Source organism: Nerophis lumbriciformis, linkage group LG35 (genome assembly GCF_033978685.3).
Source record: "Nerophis lumbriciformis linkage group LG35, RoL_Nlum_v2.1, whole genome shotgun sequence".
NCBI lineage: Eukaryota > Metazoa > Chordata > Actinopteri > Syngnathiformes > Syngnathidae > Nerophis > Nerophis lumbriciformis.
In genome coordinates this window covers 182,667-204,096 of record NC_084582.2, presented here as the reverse complement: position 1 = coordinate 204,096, position 21,430 = coordinate 182,667, and the positions used below count along the sequence as shown (strand labels likewise).

At 39.5% G+C, this 21,430-nt stretch overlaps 1 protein-coding gene across 2 annotated transcripts in view; it reads left to right on the top strand.

The window, feature by feature from the left end:
* Nucleotides 1-21,430, top strand: part of slc16a2 (solute carrier family 16 member 2) — a 68,256-nt gene that overhangs the window by 10,733 nt on the left and 36,093 nt on the right. For both annotated transcript variants that reach the window (XM_061928099.2, XM_061928100.2), the window contains exons 2-3: nucleotides 17,593-17,737; nucleotides 19,308-19,794. In XM_061928099.2, the coding sequence (XP_061784083.1) occupies nucleotides 17,593-17,737; nucleotides 19,308-19,794 (632 nt within the window). The remainder of the gene's footprint in view (nucleotides 1-17,592; nucleotides 17,738-19,307; nucleotides 19,795-21,430) is intronic.

Here is a 21,430-nt window from a genome sequence, read left to right as displayed (position 1 = left end):
CAATACCTTCTTTCACTGTAAATGATCCATTCAACAAATAAAATAACAAAACGGTAAGATGCAAAGACTCAAGTCAACATGACCGTCATCTTCTTGCTAGAGTTCCATGCAGTGCTTACAACTGCTTGAATGCAAAACACGCACCCTGAACTCCATTGTAAACATGTCTTTCTACATTTGTTCTAGTTTATTTGATCCTTAAGTCTTACTATGTTCACATTGGTTAATTGTGTAGTAATGTTACCTTGATTTCCACCATTCTGATGTATTTATATTAGAATATTTTATATTTGAATGGTGATAAATGAATGTGTTGTGGCAGTTGTGGGTGTCAACTTGAGGAAAACACTTGGTTGCTTTTCCAAACACGTCTCTAATGGTGAACTGCCGACGTCAGAGTACAAGTGCTTACTTACATTTCAATGGTTTGTAAACACACTGAGACAAAGTCCACGTTCATTGTGTTGGAATTGCAACAATTTTTCAGAATTTTCAACTAACTTGAAGTGTTTTTCCAAGAGGATTATTTGTAATGTCTACATTTTCAGAATGTGCTTTGTCCTATTTTTTTTTGCCAAAATTAGACCGAGAAAACGATTTAGAAGTTGTCTTTATTTTTAAGTTATTATGGCGTGAGTTCATATCGATTTCCTCCATGCGGCCTCTGAGCTAAACGGGTTTGACACCTCTGGTGTAGCGGAATGCTTACGGTAATGTTGACACAATTCTAGAGAACCTTGAAAACAAATGTTAGCCAATAATCACAGGAAGGACTCTTGAAACTGCTTTGTAAAAAAGAATGATGATCATTTTTATGCTCATTGTGGTCATGATTATAGTCAAGTGAGGCCTGTTAGTGTGAAATCATGTGACAAATATATTATAGCCATAAGATTTGACAGGCATGCTGGTGTTACACTGCATAATCCCAGCTCTGCCCTTAAAACCTTTTCATCTCAGCAATCAAACAGCTGATACATATTGGAGTGAAAGGACTCTGGAGTTATTACAAGAAGAGTTGACACATGAGGGTCTTTCTTCTCAAGGGTTAGGGAAGAGATTATTGTTGTTAGGCTGTACCCCGTGGAGCAATTGCAGCCCACCACCATGAGAGTGAACAGAGTTGCAATGTCTTTAATAGCAGCTCTGTCAAGACCACAAGGCCATCCGGTTCTTCCTTTCCATTCAAAATCCACAGATTCCTCATAATCGTTCTGGAAAAAGCAGGCCGGCGATGTGGTCTTTCAAGTAGCCTTCTATCATTCTTTGTCTGCCAGCGTTCACATGTGAAGGACTCATCACAATCCTGCCTGAGGCAACCAACAACACTGCCTCATTAACAAAGTGAATAGTCCAGCTAGTCTTCATTATAGTCACATTCTCAATTCCCATGAAAGTGCACAAGTTGTTGTTTTGTCTTCACATTCCCCACAAATGAGGACTATTTTAACAGCGTAAAAAGAAGCAAAACACTCTAAAAAGTCCTTGTCTTAACTTTGATCATTGACAGTAAGATGATAAAACTGTTTTAAGCAAATGCAGGTGACATTGTTGACAATAGTTGGCTGCTCGTCATAATTGCTGATCAATCATTGCATACACACAACCCCGAGGTGTGTACTCAGCTGGGCTGTCAAACACAACATATCCATCTTCTCTGTGAAAAACAAACATCCATCTTCTCTATGAAAAACAAACATCCATCTTCTCTGTGAAAAACAAACATCCATCTTCTCTATGAAAAACAAACATCCATCTTCTCTGTGAAAAACAAACATCCATCTTCTCTGTGAAAAACAAACATATATTACTATGTTGTATATCACTATGTTGTATATCACTATGTTGTATATCACTATGTTGCATATTACTATGTTGTATATCACTATGTTGTATATCACTATGTTGTATATCACTATGTTGTATATCACTATGTTGTATATCACTATGTTGCATATTACTATGTTGTATATTACTATGTTGTATATCACTATGTTGTATATCACTATGTTGCATATTACTATGTTGTATATTACTATGTTGTATATCACTATGTTGTATATCACTATGTTGCATATTACTATGTTGTATATTACTATGTTGTATATCACTATGTTGTATATTACTATGTTGTATATTACTATGTTGTATATCACTATGTTGTATATCACTATGTTGTATATTACTATGTTGCATATCACTATGTTGTATATCACTATGTTGTATATTACTATGTTGTATATCACTATGTTGTATATCACTATGTTGTATATTACTATGTTGTATATTACTATGTTGCATATTACTATGTTGTATATCACTATGTTGCATATTACTATGTTGTATATCACTATGTTGTATATCACTATGTTGTATATTACTTTGTTGCATATCACTATGTTGTATATCACTATGTTGTATATTACTATGTTGTATAGTACTATGTTGCATATTACTATGTTGTATATCACTATGTTGCATATTACTATGTTGTATATCACTATGTTGTATATCACTGTGTTATATATCACTGTGTTGTATATTACTATGTTGCATATCACTATGTTGCATATTACTATGTTGTATATTACTATGTTGTATATCACTATGTTGTATATCACTGTGTTGTATATCACTGTGTTGTATATTACTACGTTGCATATCACTATGTTGCATATTACTATGTTGTATATTACTATGTTGTATATCACTATGTTGTATATCACTATGTTATATATTACTATGTTGCATATCACTATGTTGCATATCACTATGTTGCATATCACTATGTTGTATATTACTATGTTGCATATTACTATGTTGTATATTACTATGTTGTATATTACTATGTTGTATATTACTATGTTGCATATCACTATGTTGCATATCACTATGTTGTATATCACTATGTTGTATATCACTATGTTGCATATTACTATGTTGTATGTCACTATGTTGTATATTACTATGTTGTATATCACTATGTTATATATTACTATGTTGCATATTACTATGTTGCATATCACTATGTTGCATATCACTATGTTGTATATTACTATGTTGCATATCACTATGTTGCATTTTACTATGTTGTATATCACTATGTTGTATATCACTATGTTGCATATTACTATGTTGTATATCACTATGTTGCATATTACTATGTTGTATATTACTATGTTGTATATCACTATGTTGTATATCACTATGTTATATATTACTATGTTGCATATCACTATGTTGCATATCACTATGTTGCATATCACTATGTTGTATATTACTATGTTGCATATCACTATGTTGTATATCACTATGTTGTATATTACTATGTTGCATATCACTATGTTATATATTATTATGTTGCATATCACTATGTTGCATTTTACTATGTTGTATATCACTATGTTGTATATCACTATGTTGCATATTACTATGTTGTATATCACTATGTTGTATATTACTATGTTGTATATCACTATGTTGTATATCACTATGTTGCATATTACTATGTTGTATATCACTATGTTGCATATTACTATGTTGTATATCACTATGTTGTATATTACTATGTTGTATATCACTATGTTGTATATCACTATGTTGTATATCACTATGTTGCATATTACTATGTTGTATATCACTATGTTGCATATTACTATGTTGTATATCACTATGCTGTATATTACCATGTTGTATATCACTATGTTGTATATTACTATGTTGTATATCACTATGCTGTATATTACTATGTTGTATATCACTATGTTGTATATTACTATGTTGTATAGCACTATGGCCGCCATGGTCCTTTCCTCCCTCGTAGTTGTTGTATTTCTTACATTGAATAAAGAGCACCAAGTACAATTCCTTATGTGTTAAACATACTTGGCCAATACATTTGAGTCTCATATTGTCATTATTTGTACAGCATAGAGTGTTGATGGGTAGGTCGTGAGTTCAAACCCCGGCCGAGTCATACCAAATACTAAAAAAATGGGAGCTGTTACTTCCCTGCTTGGCACTCAGCATCAAGGCTTGGAATTGGGGGTTAAATGACCAAAAAATATTCCCGGGTGCGGCCACTGCTGCTGCTCACTGCTCCCCTCACCTCCCAGGGGGTGATCAAGGGTGATGGGTCAAATGCAGAGAATAATTTGGCCACACCTAGTGTGTGTGTGTGTGTGTGTGTGTGTGTGTGTGTGTGTGTGACTATCATTGCTACTTGAACTTTAATATAGTCAATCAAAGAAAATGTCAGTTTTCTGGAATGACTGCTGGTGTTTGAGGGTTGGACTCTTCAAACTGTCACTTCCAGCTCTACATTCAAACTTTTTGTATTATTGAATGACTCAACACAAGTACTTTGCACGACATCACTGGAAGGAGGCAAGAATCTGAAATAAATACACTTATGTTAAATGAACCTTGATAAAAACTAGTTCCTTCTAAAAAGAATAATAACTATAATACTTTATAATATCCACTAGGGTGGATCCAAAATGATGTTGCTAATTCACACTCTCCTGTAAGGTCAAGAGTGATGGTCAAATGCAGAGAATCATTGTGCCACACCGAGTGTGTGTGTGTGTGTGTGTGTGTGTGTGTGTGTGTGTGTGTGACAGTCATTGCTACTTTAACTTGAACTTAACTTAAGTAAAAGTCTCACAATGCATTTATTGCTGTTTGATTGATGTTATTTGTACTTGTAAAGTTGTGTTTAGGCTGTAAAGTAGCAGCCAGCTGCTCTGCGAGGACCTGGGAACAACAAGTCATGTGATCTCAATGGAATGTGCTTCCTTACCAAGTCTTTTGTCTTTCACCTCAAGCTATAACTTTACAAACAAATGCTTGACTATCGTCACGATGACGCTATATATATACACGTATATATTAGGGCTGCAACAACTAATCCATTAAATCGATTATAAAAATAGTTGGCGATTAATTTAGTCATGGATTCGTTGGATCTATGCTATGCTATGCGCAGAGGCTACAGTACGTAAACAGCTGAGAAACAATCATCAAAATGATAGGGGTGTAACGGTACATGTATTTGTTTCCAACTGTTTTGGTACGGGGGTTTCGTTTTGGTGCGGAAGTGTACCAAAGGAGTTTCCACACGGACATATAAAGTAGCGTACTGCACATTGTGTAAACAATACTCAAAGTGCCGGACATTTGAGGCATTTTATGAAACTCCGCCCTGACAGCTCCGCAAAAGATGACATGTGCGGTGAAAAGAGGACGTATGGTCAGTCTATACGTAGCCCGTTAGCTGCTAGCATGTTTGCAAAAGAGAACTAGCAGCGATCGGTTTTACCGGGCTAGGTCGTGACCGTACGTCCTCTTTTCACAGCACGTGTCACCTTTTGTGGGGCTGTCAGGACGGAGTTTCATAAAATGCCTCAAATGTCCGGCATTTTGAGTTAGAGTTGCGTGTATTTTCAACGTACGTTCAGGGTTAAGAAGGTTAAAGACACAACAAAACACAGCAGCATTGGTGAGGGAGGGGCAGAGACAGAGAGAGAGCGAGAGAGTTGTGATAAATGCGCATGCGTTGTCAGACTCTGCTTTTCATCCATACACTTGTCACATTTAATTTTTTATTATCTAGAGCAGGGGTGTCAAAAGTGTGCATTTTTGTAACATATTTCTTGTTTTATTTGGCAAGTTGAAAGAACATGGCGCCAGTATGCTGTTTTTTCCCCAATAGAATACTGGAAAGGATAGAAATGTAGTTTGTCTCTTTTATCCGATTATTAATTGATTAATCGAGGTAACAATCGGCAGATTAATCGATTATCAAATGAATCGTTAGTTGCAGCCCTAATATATATATATATATATATATATATATATATATATATATATATATATATATATATATATATATATATATATATATATATATATATATATATATATATATTTAGTCTATTTATACTTGCATTGTCCTTTCCATCCTTACACTTTCCATCAATGTAACTGAGCTACTGTGTTGAACAATTTCCCTTGTGGATAATTCAAGTTTGTCTAAGTCTAAGTCTGTATAGGACTTGATGGCTGAAGGGATTGTATTTTGCTGTAATATCACATTTGCAATGTTAAATGTTATCCACCATCAAAATATGTACGGTGTATATCTTAAATGTTGTGAATGTAATGTGTGGTGCAGGATTGCCAATGAAGAGCAATATTTCAAGTATCTACAGGTAAAAGCCAGTAAATTAGAATATTTTGAAAAACTTGATTTATTTCAGTAATTGCATTCAAAAGGTGTAACTTGTACATTATATTTATTCATTGCACACAGACTGATGCATTCAAATGTTTATTTCATTTAATTTTGATGATTTGAAGTGGCAACAAATGAAAATCCAAAATTCCGTGTGTCACAAAATTAGAATATTACTTAAGGCTAATACAAAAAAGGGATTTTTAGAAATGTTGGCCAACTGAAAAGTATGAAAATGAAAAATATGAGCATGTACAATACTCAATACTTGGTTGGAGCTCCTTTTGCCTCAATTACTGCGTTAATGGATCTCAGGAAACAGAGTGGACCGACACCAGCAGATGACATGGCACCCCAAACCATCACCCAACCATGCAAATTTTGCATTTCCTTTGGAAATCGAGGTCCCAGAGTCTGGAGGAAGACAGGAGAGGCACAGGATCCACGTTGCCTGAAGTCTAGTGTAAAGTTTCCACCATCAGTGATGGTTTGGGGTGCCATGTCATCTGCTGGTGTCGGTCCACTCTGTTTCCTGAGATCCAGGGTCAACGCAGCCGTCTACCAGCAAGTTTTAGAGCACTTCATGCTTCCTGCTGCTGACCTGCTCTATGGAGATGGAGATTTCAAGTTCCAACAGGACTTGGCGCCTGCACACAGCGCAAAATCTACCCGTGCCTGGTTTACGGACCATGGTATTTCTGTTCTAAATTGGCCCGCCAACTCCCCTGACCTTAGCCCCATAGAAAATCTGTGGGGTATTGTGAAAAGGAAGATGCAGAATGCCAGACCCAAAAACGCAGAAGAGTTGAAGGCCACTCTCAGAGCAACCTGGGCTCTCATAACACCTGAGCAGTGCCAGAAACTCATCGACTCCATGCCACGCCGCATTAACGCAGTAATTGAGGCAAAAGGAGCTCCAACCAAGTATTGAGTATTGTACATGCTCATATTTTTCATTTTGATACTTTTCAGTTGGCCAACATTTCTAAAAATCCCTTTTTTGTATTAGCCTTAAGTAATATTCTAATTTTGGGCTTCACGGTGGCAGAGGGGTTAGTGCATCTGCCTCACAATACAAAGGTCCTGAGTAGTCTTGGGTTCAATCCCGGGCTCGGGATCTTTCTGTGTGGAGTTTGCATGTCCTCCCCGTGACTGTGTGGGTTCCCTCCGGGTACTCCGGCTTCCTCCCACTTCCAAAGACATGCACCTGGGGATAAGTTGATTGGCAACACTAAATGGTCCCTAGTGTGTGGATGTGAGTGTGAATGTTGTCTGTCTATCTGTGTTGGCCCTGCGATGAGGTGGCGACTTGTCCAGGGTGTACCCCGCCTTCCGCCCGATTGTAGCTGAGATAGGCTCCAGCGCCCCCCGCGACCCCAAAGGGAATAAGCGGTAGAAAATGGATGGATGGATGTAATATTCTAATTTTGTGACACACGGAATTTTGGATTTTCATTTGTTGCCACTTCAAATCATCAAAATTAAATGAAATAAACATTTGAATGCATCAGTCTGTGTGCAATGAATAAATATAATGTACAAGTTACACCTTTTGAAGGCAATTACTGAAATAAATCAAGTTTTTCAAAATATTCTAATTTACTGGCTTTTACCTGTATATCCTCTCCTCATGTTGCCTTGCATTATCCACAGCTGAGCTTGACCCTGCATTGTCCCTTGGATCGCTATTTGGATCGCTATTTATAGCTCGGGATGTTACAATATTTGACTAAAGTCGCCAGAGTTCGGCATAGCACTGTTTTGTTTGTAGTAATGCAATAGTTTCTTTTCAAAATGGCATGACACACCTATTGTGTTTCCACAAGAACCTTTGTGCTAGCTTCAGGGCTCCTTCTGCAGTCTCTGGAGTTGTTTGCTTTTGTTTCAAGAAGTTTGTCACTCCCACAATCCTTAAATACGTCTTCTTTTGACATCGCTATGTAATACCCACAGTTTACAATGCATGATGGGAAACGGTCATGAGTGAATAAACGCTTCCAAGTGTAAAGTGCCTTGGCTTTTTTAAAACTCAAGTGAATTAATTCTATTAATATTGCAAGCAGTGTCCTCCTCCATTGAAAGAACGATCAGACGCCTCAAATTCAAGGACAGGATTTCTCTTCAAGAACTTTATTAGAACAGCTGTTGGAAACATGTCAACAGCTCACATGTACAACCGGTTCCAACTATGGTATGTACTTATGTATGACACAGACCAGTATGTGTAGAAATACACAGTACTTATGTATGACACAGACCAGTATGTGTAGAAATACACAGTACTTATTTATGACACAGACCAGTATGTGTAGAAATACACAGTACTTATATATGACACAGACCAGTATGTGTAGAAATACACAGTACTTATATATGACACAGACCAGTATGTGTAGAAATACACAGTACTTATGTATGACACAGACCAGTATGTGTAGAAATACACAGTACTTATATATGACACAGACCAGTATGTGTAGAAATACACAGTACTTATATATGACACAGACCAGTATGTGTAGAAATACACAGTACTTATATATGACACAGACCAGTATGTGTAGAAATACACAGTACTTATATATGACACAGACCAGTATGTGTAGAAATACACAGTACTTATGTATGACACAGACCAGTATGTGTAGAAATACACAGTACTTATATACGACACAGACCAGTATGTGTAGAAATACACAGTACTTATGTATGACACAGACCAGTATGTGTAGAAATACACAGTACTTATATATGACACAGACCAGTATGTGTAGAAATACACAGTACTTATATATGACACAGACCAGTATGTGTAGAAATACACAGTACTTATATATGACACAGACCAGTATGTGTAGAAATACACAGTACTTATATATGACACAGACCAGTATGTGTAGAAATACACAGTAGCATCAGGAATGTTGGTGTTATTATTCCATCACCATGGTTACATTATATAGGCCAAAGACCAGAAAACACTCACAGTCTCAGCTACATTTACAGTATCATGACTACACTCTTCTCTGTCCTATAGTATACAGTATCATGACTACACTCTTCTCTGTCCTATAGTATACAGTATAATGACTACACTCTTCTCTGTCCTATAGTATACAGTATCATGACTACACTCTTCTCTGTCCTATAGTGTACAGTATCATGACTACACTCTTCTCTGTCCTATAGTATACAGTATCATGACTACACTCTTCTCTGTCCTATAGTGTACAGTATCATGACTACACTCTTCTCTGTCCTATAGTATACAGTATAATGACTACACTCTTCTCTGTCCTATAGTATACAGTATCATGACTACACTCTTCTCTGTCCTATAGTGTACAGTATCATGACTACACTCTTCTCTGTCCTATAGTGTACAGTATCATGACTACACTCTTCTCTGTCCTATAGTATACAGTATCATGACTACACTCTTCTCTGTCCTATAGTATACAGTATCACTCTTCTCTGTCCTATAGTATACAGTATCATGACTACACTCTTCTCTGTCCTATAGTATACAGTATAATGACTACACTCTTCTCTGTCCTATAGTATACAGTATAATGACTACACTCTTCTCTGTCCTATAGTATACAGTATCACTCTTCTCTGTCCTATAGTATACAGTATCATGACTACACTCTTCTCTGTCCTATAGTATACAGTATAATGACTACACCCTCTTCTCTGTCCTATAGTGTACAGTATAATGACTACACTCTTCTCTGTCCTATAGTATACAGTATAATGACTACACTCTTCTCTGTCCTATAGTATACAGTATAATGACTACACTCTTCTCTGTCCTATAGTATACAGTATAATGACTACACTCTTCTCTGTCCTATAGTATACAGTATCATGACTACACTCTTCTCTGTCCTATAGTGTACAGTATCATGACTACACTCTTCTCTGTCCTATAGTATACAGTATAATGACTACACTCTTCTCTGTCCTATAGTATACAGTATCATGACTACACTCTTCTCTGTCCTATAGTGTACAGTATCATGACTACACTCTTCTCTGTCCTATAGTATACAGTATCATGACTACACTCTTCTCTGTCCTATAGTATACAGTATCACTCTTCTCTGTCCTATAGTATACAGTATCATGACTACACTCTTCTCTGTCCTATAGTATACAGTATAATGACTACACTCTTCTCTGTCCTATAGTATACAGTATAATGACTACACTCTTCTCTGTCCTATAGTATACAGTATCACTCTTCTCTGTCCTATAGTATACAGTATCATGACTACACTCTTCTCTGTCCTATAGTATACAGTATAATGACTACACCCTCTTCTCTGTCCTATAGTGTACAGTATAATGACTACACTCTTCTCTGTCCTATAGTATACAGTATCATGACTACACTCTTCTCTGTCCTATAGTATACAGTATAATGACTACACTCTTCTCTGTCCTATAGTATACAGTATAATGACTACACTCTTCTCTGTCCTATAGTATACAGTATCATGACTACACTCTTCTCTGTCCTATAGTATACAGTATAATGACTACACTCTTCTCTGTCCTATAGTATACAGTATCACTCTTCTCTGTCCTATAGTATACAGTATCATGACTACACTCTTCTCTGTCCTATAGTATACAGTATAATGACTACACTCTTCTCTGTCCTATAGTATACAGTATCATGACTACACTCTTCTCTGTCCTATAGTATACAGTATCACTCTTCTCTGTCCTATAGTATACAGTATCATGACTACACTCTTCTCTGTCCTATAGTATACAGTATAATGACTACACTCTTCTCTGTCCTATAGTATACAGTATCATGACTACACTCTTCTCTGTCCTATAGTATACAGTATCATGACTACACTCTTCTCTGTCCTATAGTATACAGTATCATGACTACACTCTTCTCTGTCCTATAGTATACAGTATAATGACTACACTCTTCTCTGTCCTATAGTATACAGTATAATGACTACACTCTTCTCTGTCCTATAGTATACAGTATCATGACTACACTCTTCTCTGTCCTATAGTATACAGTATCATGACTACACTCTTCTCTGTCCTATAGTGTACAGTATCATGACTACACTCTTCTCTGTCCTATAGTGTACAGTATCATGACTACACTCTTCTCTGTCCTATAGTATACAGTATCATGACTACACTCTCTTCTCTGTCCTATAGTATACAGTATCATGACTACACTCTCTTCTCTGTCTTATAGTGTACAATATAATGACTACACTCTTCTCTGTCCTATAGTATACAGTATCATGACTACACTCTTCTCTGTCCTATAGTGTACAGTATCATGACTACACTCTTCTCTGTCCTATAGTATACAGTATAATGACTACACTCTTCTCTGTCCTATAGTATACAGCATCATGACTACACTCTTCTCTGTCCTATAGTATACAGTATCATGACTACACTCTTCTCTGTCCTATAGTATACAGTATAATGACTACACTCTTCTCTGTCCTATAGTGTACAGTATCATGACTACACTCTTCTCTGTCCTATAGTGTACAGTATCATGACTACACTCTTCTCTGTCCTATAGTATACAGTATAATGACTACACTCTTCTCTGTCCTATAGTATACAGTATAATGACTACACTCTACTCTGTCCTATAGTGTACAGTATCATGACTACACTCTTCTCTGTCCTATAGTATACAGTATCATGACTACACTCTTCTCTGTCCTATAGTATACAGTATAATGACTACACTCTTCTCTGTCCTATAGTATACAGTATAATGACTACACTCTTCTCTGTCCTATAGTATACAGTATAATGACTACACTCTTCTCTGTCCTATAGTATACAGTATCATGACTACACTCTTCTCTGTCCTATAGTATACAGTATAATGACTACACTCTTCTCTGTCCTATAGTATACAGTATAATGACTACACTCTTCTCTGTCCTATAGTATACAGTATCATGACTACACTCTTCTCTGTCCTATAGTATACAGTATAATGACTACACTCTTCTCTGTCCTATAGTATACAGTATCATGACTACACTCTTCTCTGTCCTATAGTATACAGTATAATGACTACACTCTTCTCTGTCCTATAGTATACAGTATAATGACTACACTCTTCTCTGTCCTATAGTATACAGAATAATGACTACACTCTTCTCTGTCCTATAGTGTACAATATAATGACTACACTCTTCTCTGTCCTATAGTGTACAGTATCATGACTACACTCTTCTCTGTCCTATAGTGTACAGTATCATGACTACACTCTTCTCTGTCCTATAGTGTACAGTATCATGACTACACTCTTCTCTGTCCTATAGTATACAGTATAATGACTACACTCTTCTCTGTCCTATAGTATACAGTATCATGACTACACTCTTCTCTGTCCTATAGTATACAGTATCATGACTACACTCTTCTCTGTCCTATAGTATACAGTATAATGACTACACTCTGCTCTGTCCTATAGTGTACAGTATAATGACTACACTCTTCTCTGTCCTATAGTGTACAGTATCATGACTACACTCTTCTCTGTCCTATAGTGTACAGTATCATGACTACACTCTTCTCTGTCCTATAGTATACAGTATAATGACTACACTCTTCTCTGTCCTATAGTATACAGTATAATGACTACACTCTTCTCTGTCCTATAGTGTACAGTATCATGACTACACTCTTCTCTGTCCTATAGTGTACAGTATCATGACTACACTCCTCTCTGTCCTATAGTGTACAGTATCATGACTACACTCTTCTCTGTCCTATAGTGTACAGTATCATGACTACACTCTTCTCTGTCCTATAGTGTACAGTATAATGACTACACTCTTCTCTGTCCTATAGTATACAGTATCATGACTACACTCTTCTCTGTCCTATAGTATACAGTATCATGACTACACTCTTCTCTGTCCTATAGTATACAGTATAATGACTACACTCTTCTCTGTCCTATAGTGTACAGTATAATGACTACACTCTTCTCTGTCCTATAGTGTACAGTATCATGACTACACTCTTCTCTGTCCTATAGTATACAGTATCATGACTACACTCTTCTCTGTCCTATAGTGTACAGTATCATGACTGTACAGTGCTTGTTGGTCTGACCCCTGAGGTGTACAGTACTTGTTGGTCTTGTCATGTCTGTGTGATCATGTTTTGTTTTAGTCATGTTTTGTTTAGTTTAGTTATTGGACTCTTTAGTTTCGGTTTACGCTCCATTGTTTTTGTTTCCATGACTACCCATTAGTTTTCACCTGTCCTCGTCACGCACCTGTCTCACGCTTTGCACTCGCACACCTGTCACTAATCATGTCACTGCTATTTAAGCCTGTCTGTTTCTGTTGTTCGTCCTGGTGACATTATCCTTTCATACCATGCTGTTTCTGACACCCCTGCTACCTCTGTTTGTTTCATGCTTCCAAAGTTCCATGCCAAGTAAGATTTTGTTTATTGTTCATAGTTTCTGCCTTTGTGCAAGTTCTGTTCTCCGCCATTGTGCACGCCTTTTGTTTGCTTCTTTTTTTGTAGTCTGTTAGTGTTTAAAATAAAAGATGTCACTGCCTTCACGCCATGTCCGGTCCAACTTCACTTGCATCTCGGGAAAACAACCACTCCATAGTCCACGATCTGACATTATGTCACCAGCAAATTGCTTTCCCGCAAGGAATTTGGACGAGGAAGGAAAGTGGGAGTCGCTAGGAGCCATGGCGGAGCGAGACCTGACGTGGGGGCCAAATGGCAAGCTAATTCCAATTAGCTCCATTTGGCCCGAGGACGGCACTGCGTCACCGCAGTCCCGGAAGCGCCGCTCCAGACCAAGGACGTCAGGGAAGGCGAGCGGACAGCACGCGGCGCTCCCGCAGGCTCCTCCCACTCCGGGCGGAAGCAGGCTACTGCCAGCCCCGCAGCTCAAGGATGACATCACAGATCAAGGTTTTTTTTTTTCTGAACTCTTTTTCTTTTGATCACCCGCCCCCAGCAAATGACTCTAAGTCCAAGGTAGAACATTATCAAAACATGTTTCTAAAAATCATAGCAAGTCAGTCACAGCCATCTGAATTTCATGCCCCGCCCCCCAGGACTCAAGCCCCGCCCACGTCACAAAATTCTTCTTTTTTTTTCGGCCACTCGATCCCAGGTAGAAAAAAAAGACTTTTTGGACATTTTAAAGGGGAGGATTCTGCCCCCCTCCTGACCTCCCTCCACCCACCCCAAAAAACGGTTCCAGACCGCGGGGAGCGTGTCTGGTATCCGCTCCTTGAGGGGGGGGGGCTAGGGCTGGGAACTATTCAGGTGGGGTGGCTCAGCATTGTCACGCCAAGCCACAGCCACAACCACAACCAATACCACCAGTTCTTCGACCTGCCAAGCCACAGCCTCCAGTACGGCCGCCACCACCAGTCTTTCGGCCTGCTAAGCCCCAACTTCCGGTTCGGCCACCACCACCAGTCTTTCGGCCTGCTAAGCCGCAACCTCCGGTCCGGCCACCACCACCGGTCTTTCGGCCTGCCAAGCCGCAACCCCCAGCTAGGCCACCTCCACCTGCACCACGGCTAGCACCACGATTAGCTGCACCACGGCTAGCACCTGTTGCTGCTCCAAGGCTAGCACCACGACCTGTACCACGGCTAGCTCCACACCCTGTGCTAAGGCTAGCAACAAGCCTAGCAGTATCACGCCAAGCTCAACCACCCCAAGTTCCTCCAGTAGCAGCTCCACGCCAAGTTCCTCCAGTAGCAGCTCCACGCCAAGTGCCGCCAGTTGCAGCTCCACACCGCCAAGTGCCGCCAGTTGCAGCTCCATGCCGCCAAATGCCGCCAGTCGCAGCTCCACGACGCCAAGTGCCGCCAGTCGCAGCTCTACGACGCCAAGATCCATGCCAAGACCAAGACCCTCCATGCCAAGATCAAGACCCTCCATGCCAAGACCAAGACCCTCCATGCCAAGACCAAGACCCTCCATGCCAAGACCAAGACCCTCCATGCCAAGACCAAGACCCGCCATGCCAAGCTTCGCCGCCTGACGCGCCACTCCAAGCTTCGCCGCCTGCCACGATGAAGTGGCCGCTACCTGGTCGTCCGCCACGCCAAGTGCGCCGACCTCCTCGTCGGCCACGGATGTGGCCCTTCCCGGGTCGCCCACCTCGTCAGGTACGGCGACGCGTAGAGCGCCGCTGGACCTGACGAGGCCACCTAACTCTGCCCCGGTGGATTCGGAGACACGTGGTCTGGCGACCCACCGCCATGTCCCCCTCCCGCCCTCCCATGACTCTTGGTCTTGCTTTTGGACATCTAGTATCTGTCCTTAAGGGAGGGGCTATGTCATGTCTGTGTGATCATGTTTTGTTTTAGTGATGTTTTGTTTTGTTTAGTTATTGGACTGTTTAGTTTCTGTTTACGCTCCATTGTTTTTGTTTCCATGACTACCCATTAGTTTTCACCTGTCCTCGTCACGCACCTGTCTCACGCTTTGCACTCGCACACCTGTCACTAATCATGTCACTGCTATTTAAGCCTGTCTGTTTCTGTTGTTCGTCCTGGTGACATTATCCTTTCATACCATGCTGTTTCTGACACCCCTGCTACCTCTGTTTGTTTCATGCTTCCAAAGTTCCATGCCAAGTAAGTTTTTGTTTATTGTTCATAGTTTCTGCCTTTGTGCAAGTTTTGTTTCTTTAGTCAAGTTTGCTCTCCGCCATTGTGCGCACCTTTTGTTTGCTTCTTTTTTTGTAGTTTGTTAGTGTTTAAAATAAAAGATGTCACTACCTTCACGCCATGTCCGGTCCAAGTTCACTTGCATCTCGGGAAAACAACCACTCCATAGTCCACGTTCTGACAGGTCTTTCCCCTGAGGTGTACAGTACTTGTTGGTCTTACCTTTGAGGTGTACAATACTTATTGATCTTACCCCTGAGGTGTACAGTACTTGTTGATCTTACCCTTGAGGTGTACAGTACTTGTTGGTCTTACCCCTGAGGTGTACAGTACTTGTGATTCAGCTTGATATCAAAGCTACCTTTGCTCTCCAGACAGCCAGAACCAGACAGTTGTTTGTTTGCATTTGAAGGTACATATTGTCCAAGTGTAGACAAGGTCCACCACATCATCCACTGTGTGCTTAACCACCACGCTAAATAAATAGGAACTAGGTTTTAGTCCCTACCGCAGAGATATTCAACTTACCGGTAATTGTTTTGGTAGCAGACTTTCCCCTTCACTATTAGTCATATTATGTGTTTGAGAGAACTTGTACAGTAGACATTTGATGACATTGACATTTGGTCAGAGTTACTAGTTCTCTTGTTTTTAGGACCTTGTGAAAAAAAGTTAGTCAAAAATCCTCCCTATGACCTCACTGTAGTGTTTTTATGAAAGCACACCTTTTTTGAAAGCCCAAATAATGAAAAAGAGAGGACTTCAAATGGAACCGTAACTAAAAAGTTGCATCTGAAGTACGTCAACAAGCTCCATCAACACCTAAGTTACATAAATCTCAGCAGGAAAACATTGTGTAACTACCAAAAAGGAGAGGACTTAAAGGTGTGCCTCGAGGAACGCCTCAGTTATGTCAATTGAAGTTTGGACCCCATGTTTGCTGTCAATGCAAGGATCTTGTTATGGTTCGCAGGGGAAGATGGCGCTAACTGACACCAGAGGGCCGTAATGTTCATTCATTTATTATATATATATATCAAATATACAAACCCCGTTTCCATATGAGTTGGGAAATTGTGTTAGATGTAAATATAAACGGAATACAATGATTTGCAAATCATTGTACTCCGTTTATATTTAATGACAAACGTCATTTAAATGATTCACACAAAGTCACACATTGTTGTGTCACTACCTTAGTGTATCATTGTTGTAATGTTCACACAAAGTCACACATTGTTGTGTCACTACCTTAGTGTATCATTGTTGCGTCACTACCTTAGTGTATCATTGTTGCGTCACTACCTTAGTGTAACATTGTTGCATCACTACCTTAGTGTATCATTGTTGCGTCACTACCTTAGTGTAACATTGTTGCATCACTACCTTAGTGTATCATTGTTGCATCACTACCTTAGTGTATCATTGTTGCGTCACTACCTTAGTGTAACATTGTTGCATCACTACCTTAGTGTATCATTGTTGCGTCACTACCTTAGTGTATCATTGTTGCGTCACTACCTTAGTGTAACATTGTTGCGTCACTACCTTAGTGTAACATTGTTGTGTCACTACCTTAGTGTAACATTGTTGTGTCACTCTCTTGGTGTAACATTGTTGTGTCACTACCTTAGTGTAACATTGTAACTTTTCTTCTCTTCTCTGTAGCCTGGGTCGGGGCTCTGGCCATGGGCATGATCTTCTTCTGTTCACCGGTGGTCAGCATGTTCACCGACCACTTTGGCTGTCGAACAACGGCGGTCAGTGGGGCGCTGCTGGCGTTCATTGGACTGCTGAGTACATCTTTTGCAAAGTAAGCAGTGATCATGAAAGTAGTGCTCATGCATCATTTATCTCCAACACTCATCTCTTAACTCACTGCTCAGCACAAGTATTATTAATGTTTGGTCTAGTCTGGCCCAACTTCACACTCAGGGCCTAAGCTATGAAAGCTTTGCGTGTACTAGAACAGCTGCAAACATGCAGAGATGATCTAGGAAACTCCTGTCTCTGTTAAGTGAGCAGAATAACTCCTGTCTCTGTTAAATGAGCAGAATAACTCCTGTCTCTGTTAAGTGAGCAGAATAACTCCTGTCTCTGTTAAGTGAGCAGAATAACTCCTGTCTCTGTTAAGTGAGCAGAATAACTCCTGTCTCTGTTAAGTGAGCAGAATAACTCCTGTCTCTGTTAAATGAGCAAAATAACTCCTGTCTCTGTTAAGTGAGCAGAATAACTTGTGTCTCTGTTAAGTGAGCAGAATAACTCCTGTCTCTGTTAAGTGAGCAGAATAACTCCTGTCTCTGTTAAGTGAGCAGAATAACTCCTGTCTCTGACAAAAAATGTCATTATTGTCTTTCTTTGAACAAAGAATGTTAGGGTACATGAAACATATGTTTATTATTGTCATTTAAATTAAATAGTGAACATACTAGGCAACTTGTCTTTTAGTAGTAAGTAAACAATCAAAGACTCCTAATTAGTCTATGCAGTAACATATTGTGTCATTTTGTACACATTATGAGGGACAAACTGTAAAAATGTATTATTAATCTACTTTTACTATTAATATCTGCTTATTTTCTGTTTCAACATGTTCTATCTACACTTCTGTTAAAATGTAATATTCACTTATTCTTCTCTTCTCTGATATTTACCCTAACCCAAAATGCATCCATAACCCTTTTCTGTCTCCACACTGTGTCTGCTTGTAAGTACTCTGTGTGTGTGCCTTGCCAAACATGCTTCTCTGCTCGTAAAACCAGCAATGTGACCACGAAAAAAAAAAAGCAACTGGTATTTTTCAGAGGCAGTTTTTAATTCATTAGTACCGTGGTACTTTATTAGTACCGTGCACCGTACAACCACGGTACACGGCACACGCCTTGTATTTGGATATTAGTAGATCAGTGGATTATTAGTTTTACATGTACAAAGAACCTCCCCTTTTAGTACACAGGGTAGTATTATGTATATGAAAGCTAGTATTTGACAAACACTGTACAGAATGTGGCACCCAGAAAAGTCCACATTCCAGCCAGTCTTTATTGGCTTTGCAGTCAAATTCCGCCTAGAGTTGAAGACCTTAGTCCTGACTTTCCATGCGTCGCATAGAGAGGGCCCCTCAGTATATCGCTGATTAGTTGTGGCCCTACACTTCAGGGCGCAGCCTTCAGTCTTCAGGCCAAACATTTATTTTCAACCCTGGCATTCCAGGCTGTAGCCCCCCAGACTGTGGAATGACTCGCACCAGTCCCTTTGTGATCTCCACTCTTGTAAAAGCCTTTGAAGACTTCACTTTTTAGTCAAGTTTTGAGTTAATGGACTGAGCAGTGGTGGTTGTATAAATGTCATGCTAGCCCTCAATGCCTGTGTTCCTCTTCCAGCTCCCTGAGCCTGCGTTATTTCACTTATGGCATCCTGTTTGGCTGTGGATCCTCCTTCGCCTTCCAGCCCTCTTTGGTCATCCTGGGCCACTACTTTCGCCGGCGCCTTGGCTTGGCCAACGGTGTGGTGACGGCGGGTGCCAGCCTCTTCTCCATGGGTCTCCCTGTGTTGCTGGACAAGGTGGTGGAGCCGCTGGGACTCAGCAGGACCTTCCAGATCCTCAGCCTCTTCATGCTTGTACAAGCCTTGCTGGCACTGACATTCAAGCCATTGCTACCGGCCGGACATGGCATGGGACCACCAGGCAGCGCTGAGTCTCCAACTCAGCCAGGGACCACTGCTCAGAGCGCAAAGTGGTGGAATAAGGCCTTGGCGGGGGTCAGAAACTACTTTAACCTGAGAGTTTTCCGCATACTCACTTACCGTGTTTGGGCATTTGGAGTTGCTACAGCTGTGTTGGGCTACTTTGTGCCTTACATCCATCTGGTAAGAACATTATTCTTTTACTCTTACTCTTACCATTACAATTCATGGGGGGGGGGGGAGGTCACTCTCTCATATGCAAGGGTCAATCAACTCCAATTGGGTTTATGATTAGGACACAACTCTTCTTCTATTTTAGTACTACTTAAACATAGTCTGATGAGCAATACATAGCCTAACATCCGGCAGTGTGGAATGTCCGTGCGTAAGTCAAGCAATTTCTTTCTCTTTATCACAGAAGAAAAGTCAACTGCACCATGTTCTCAGCTAACTTGGGAAACATGGACAATGGGAGCATTGATGTCCTGGTTTTATGGATAATCTTCATTTTCTGTAGGGCTTTGGCAAATGAATGCAAACAAGCCATGAAAATCAGACATGGTCAGGAGTTTTATATTAAGTCTATGCATACTTGCCAACCTTGAGACCTCCGATTTCGGGAGGTGTGTGTGTGTGTGTGGGGGGGCGTGTTTGGGGCGGGGCGTGTTTGGGGGCGTGGTTAAGAGGGGAGGAGTAAATTTACAGCTAGAATTCACCAAGTCAAGTATTTCATATACCGTATTTTCCGCACTATAAGGCGCACCGGATTATAAGGCGCACCTTCAATGAATGGCCTCTTTTAAAACTTTGTTCATATATAAGGCGCACCGCATTATAAGGCGCATAGAATAGACACTACAGTAGAGGCTGGGGTTACGTTATACATCCATTAGATGGAGCTGCGCTAAAGGGAATGTCAACAAAACAGTCAGATAGGTCAGTCAAACTTTATTAATAGATTACAAACCAGCGTTCTGACAACTCCGTTCACTCCCAAAATGAATAAACAGCTGTTTTATTATTTCCCCCAGGTAAAGTCAGTGACGTGGTATTTCGTTTATCCTTTAACAACAGCAATATATATATATATATATAATATAACTTGTAGTGCAACATTTATATCACATACACTGCAAAAACTGAAATCTAAGTAAGATTAAATATCTCAAATAAGGCTGATATTTGCTTATTTTGTGTCTGATAAGATAATTCTTCTCACTAAGCAGATTTTATGTTAGAGTGTTTTACTTGTTTTAAGGGTTTTGTTTCCTAAATGATCTCAGTAAGATATTACAGCTTGTTGCTGAGATTTGATGACCTATATTGAGTAAAACATGCTTAAAACTAGAATATCAAGTGTTGCAAAACTGTGTCATCCACACTCACAAGTATAAAACTACTTTTTTAAAGTAATAATTCTTACTTCAAGCATGGAAAAAAATCATGATGCCGAGCGCATATCATTATGTCAAGATAATGGCTCTAGCATTTACTTAATTTAAGAATATTTTTCAACATATTGAGCAAAAAGGTCTCTTTTTTTTTCTACCAAGAAAAGTGCACTTGTTATTAGTGAGAATATACTTATTTTAAGGTATTTTGGGGTTCATTGAGGTTAGCTAATTTTACTTGTTTTGTAAAGTCTTGACAAGCCAAATTTTCTCGTTCTATTGGCAGATAATTTTGCTTAGTTCAAATAAAATACCACTAATTTTTGTATTTTTTTTTCTTCTTGTTTTTGAACACTGACTTTTTGCAGTGTATAAGGTGCACCGGATTATAAGGCGCACTGTCAACTTTTGAGAAAATTGGAGGTTTT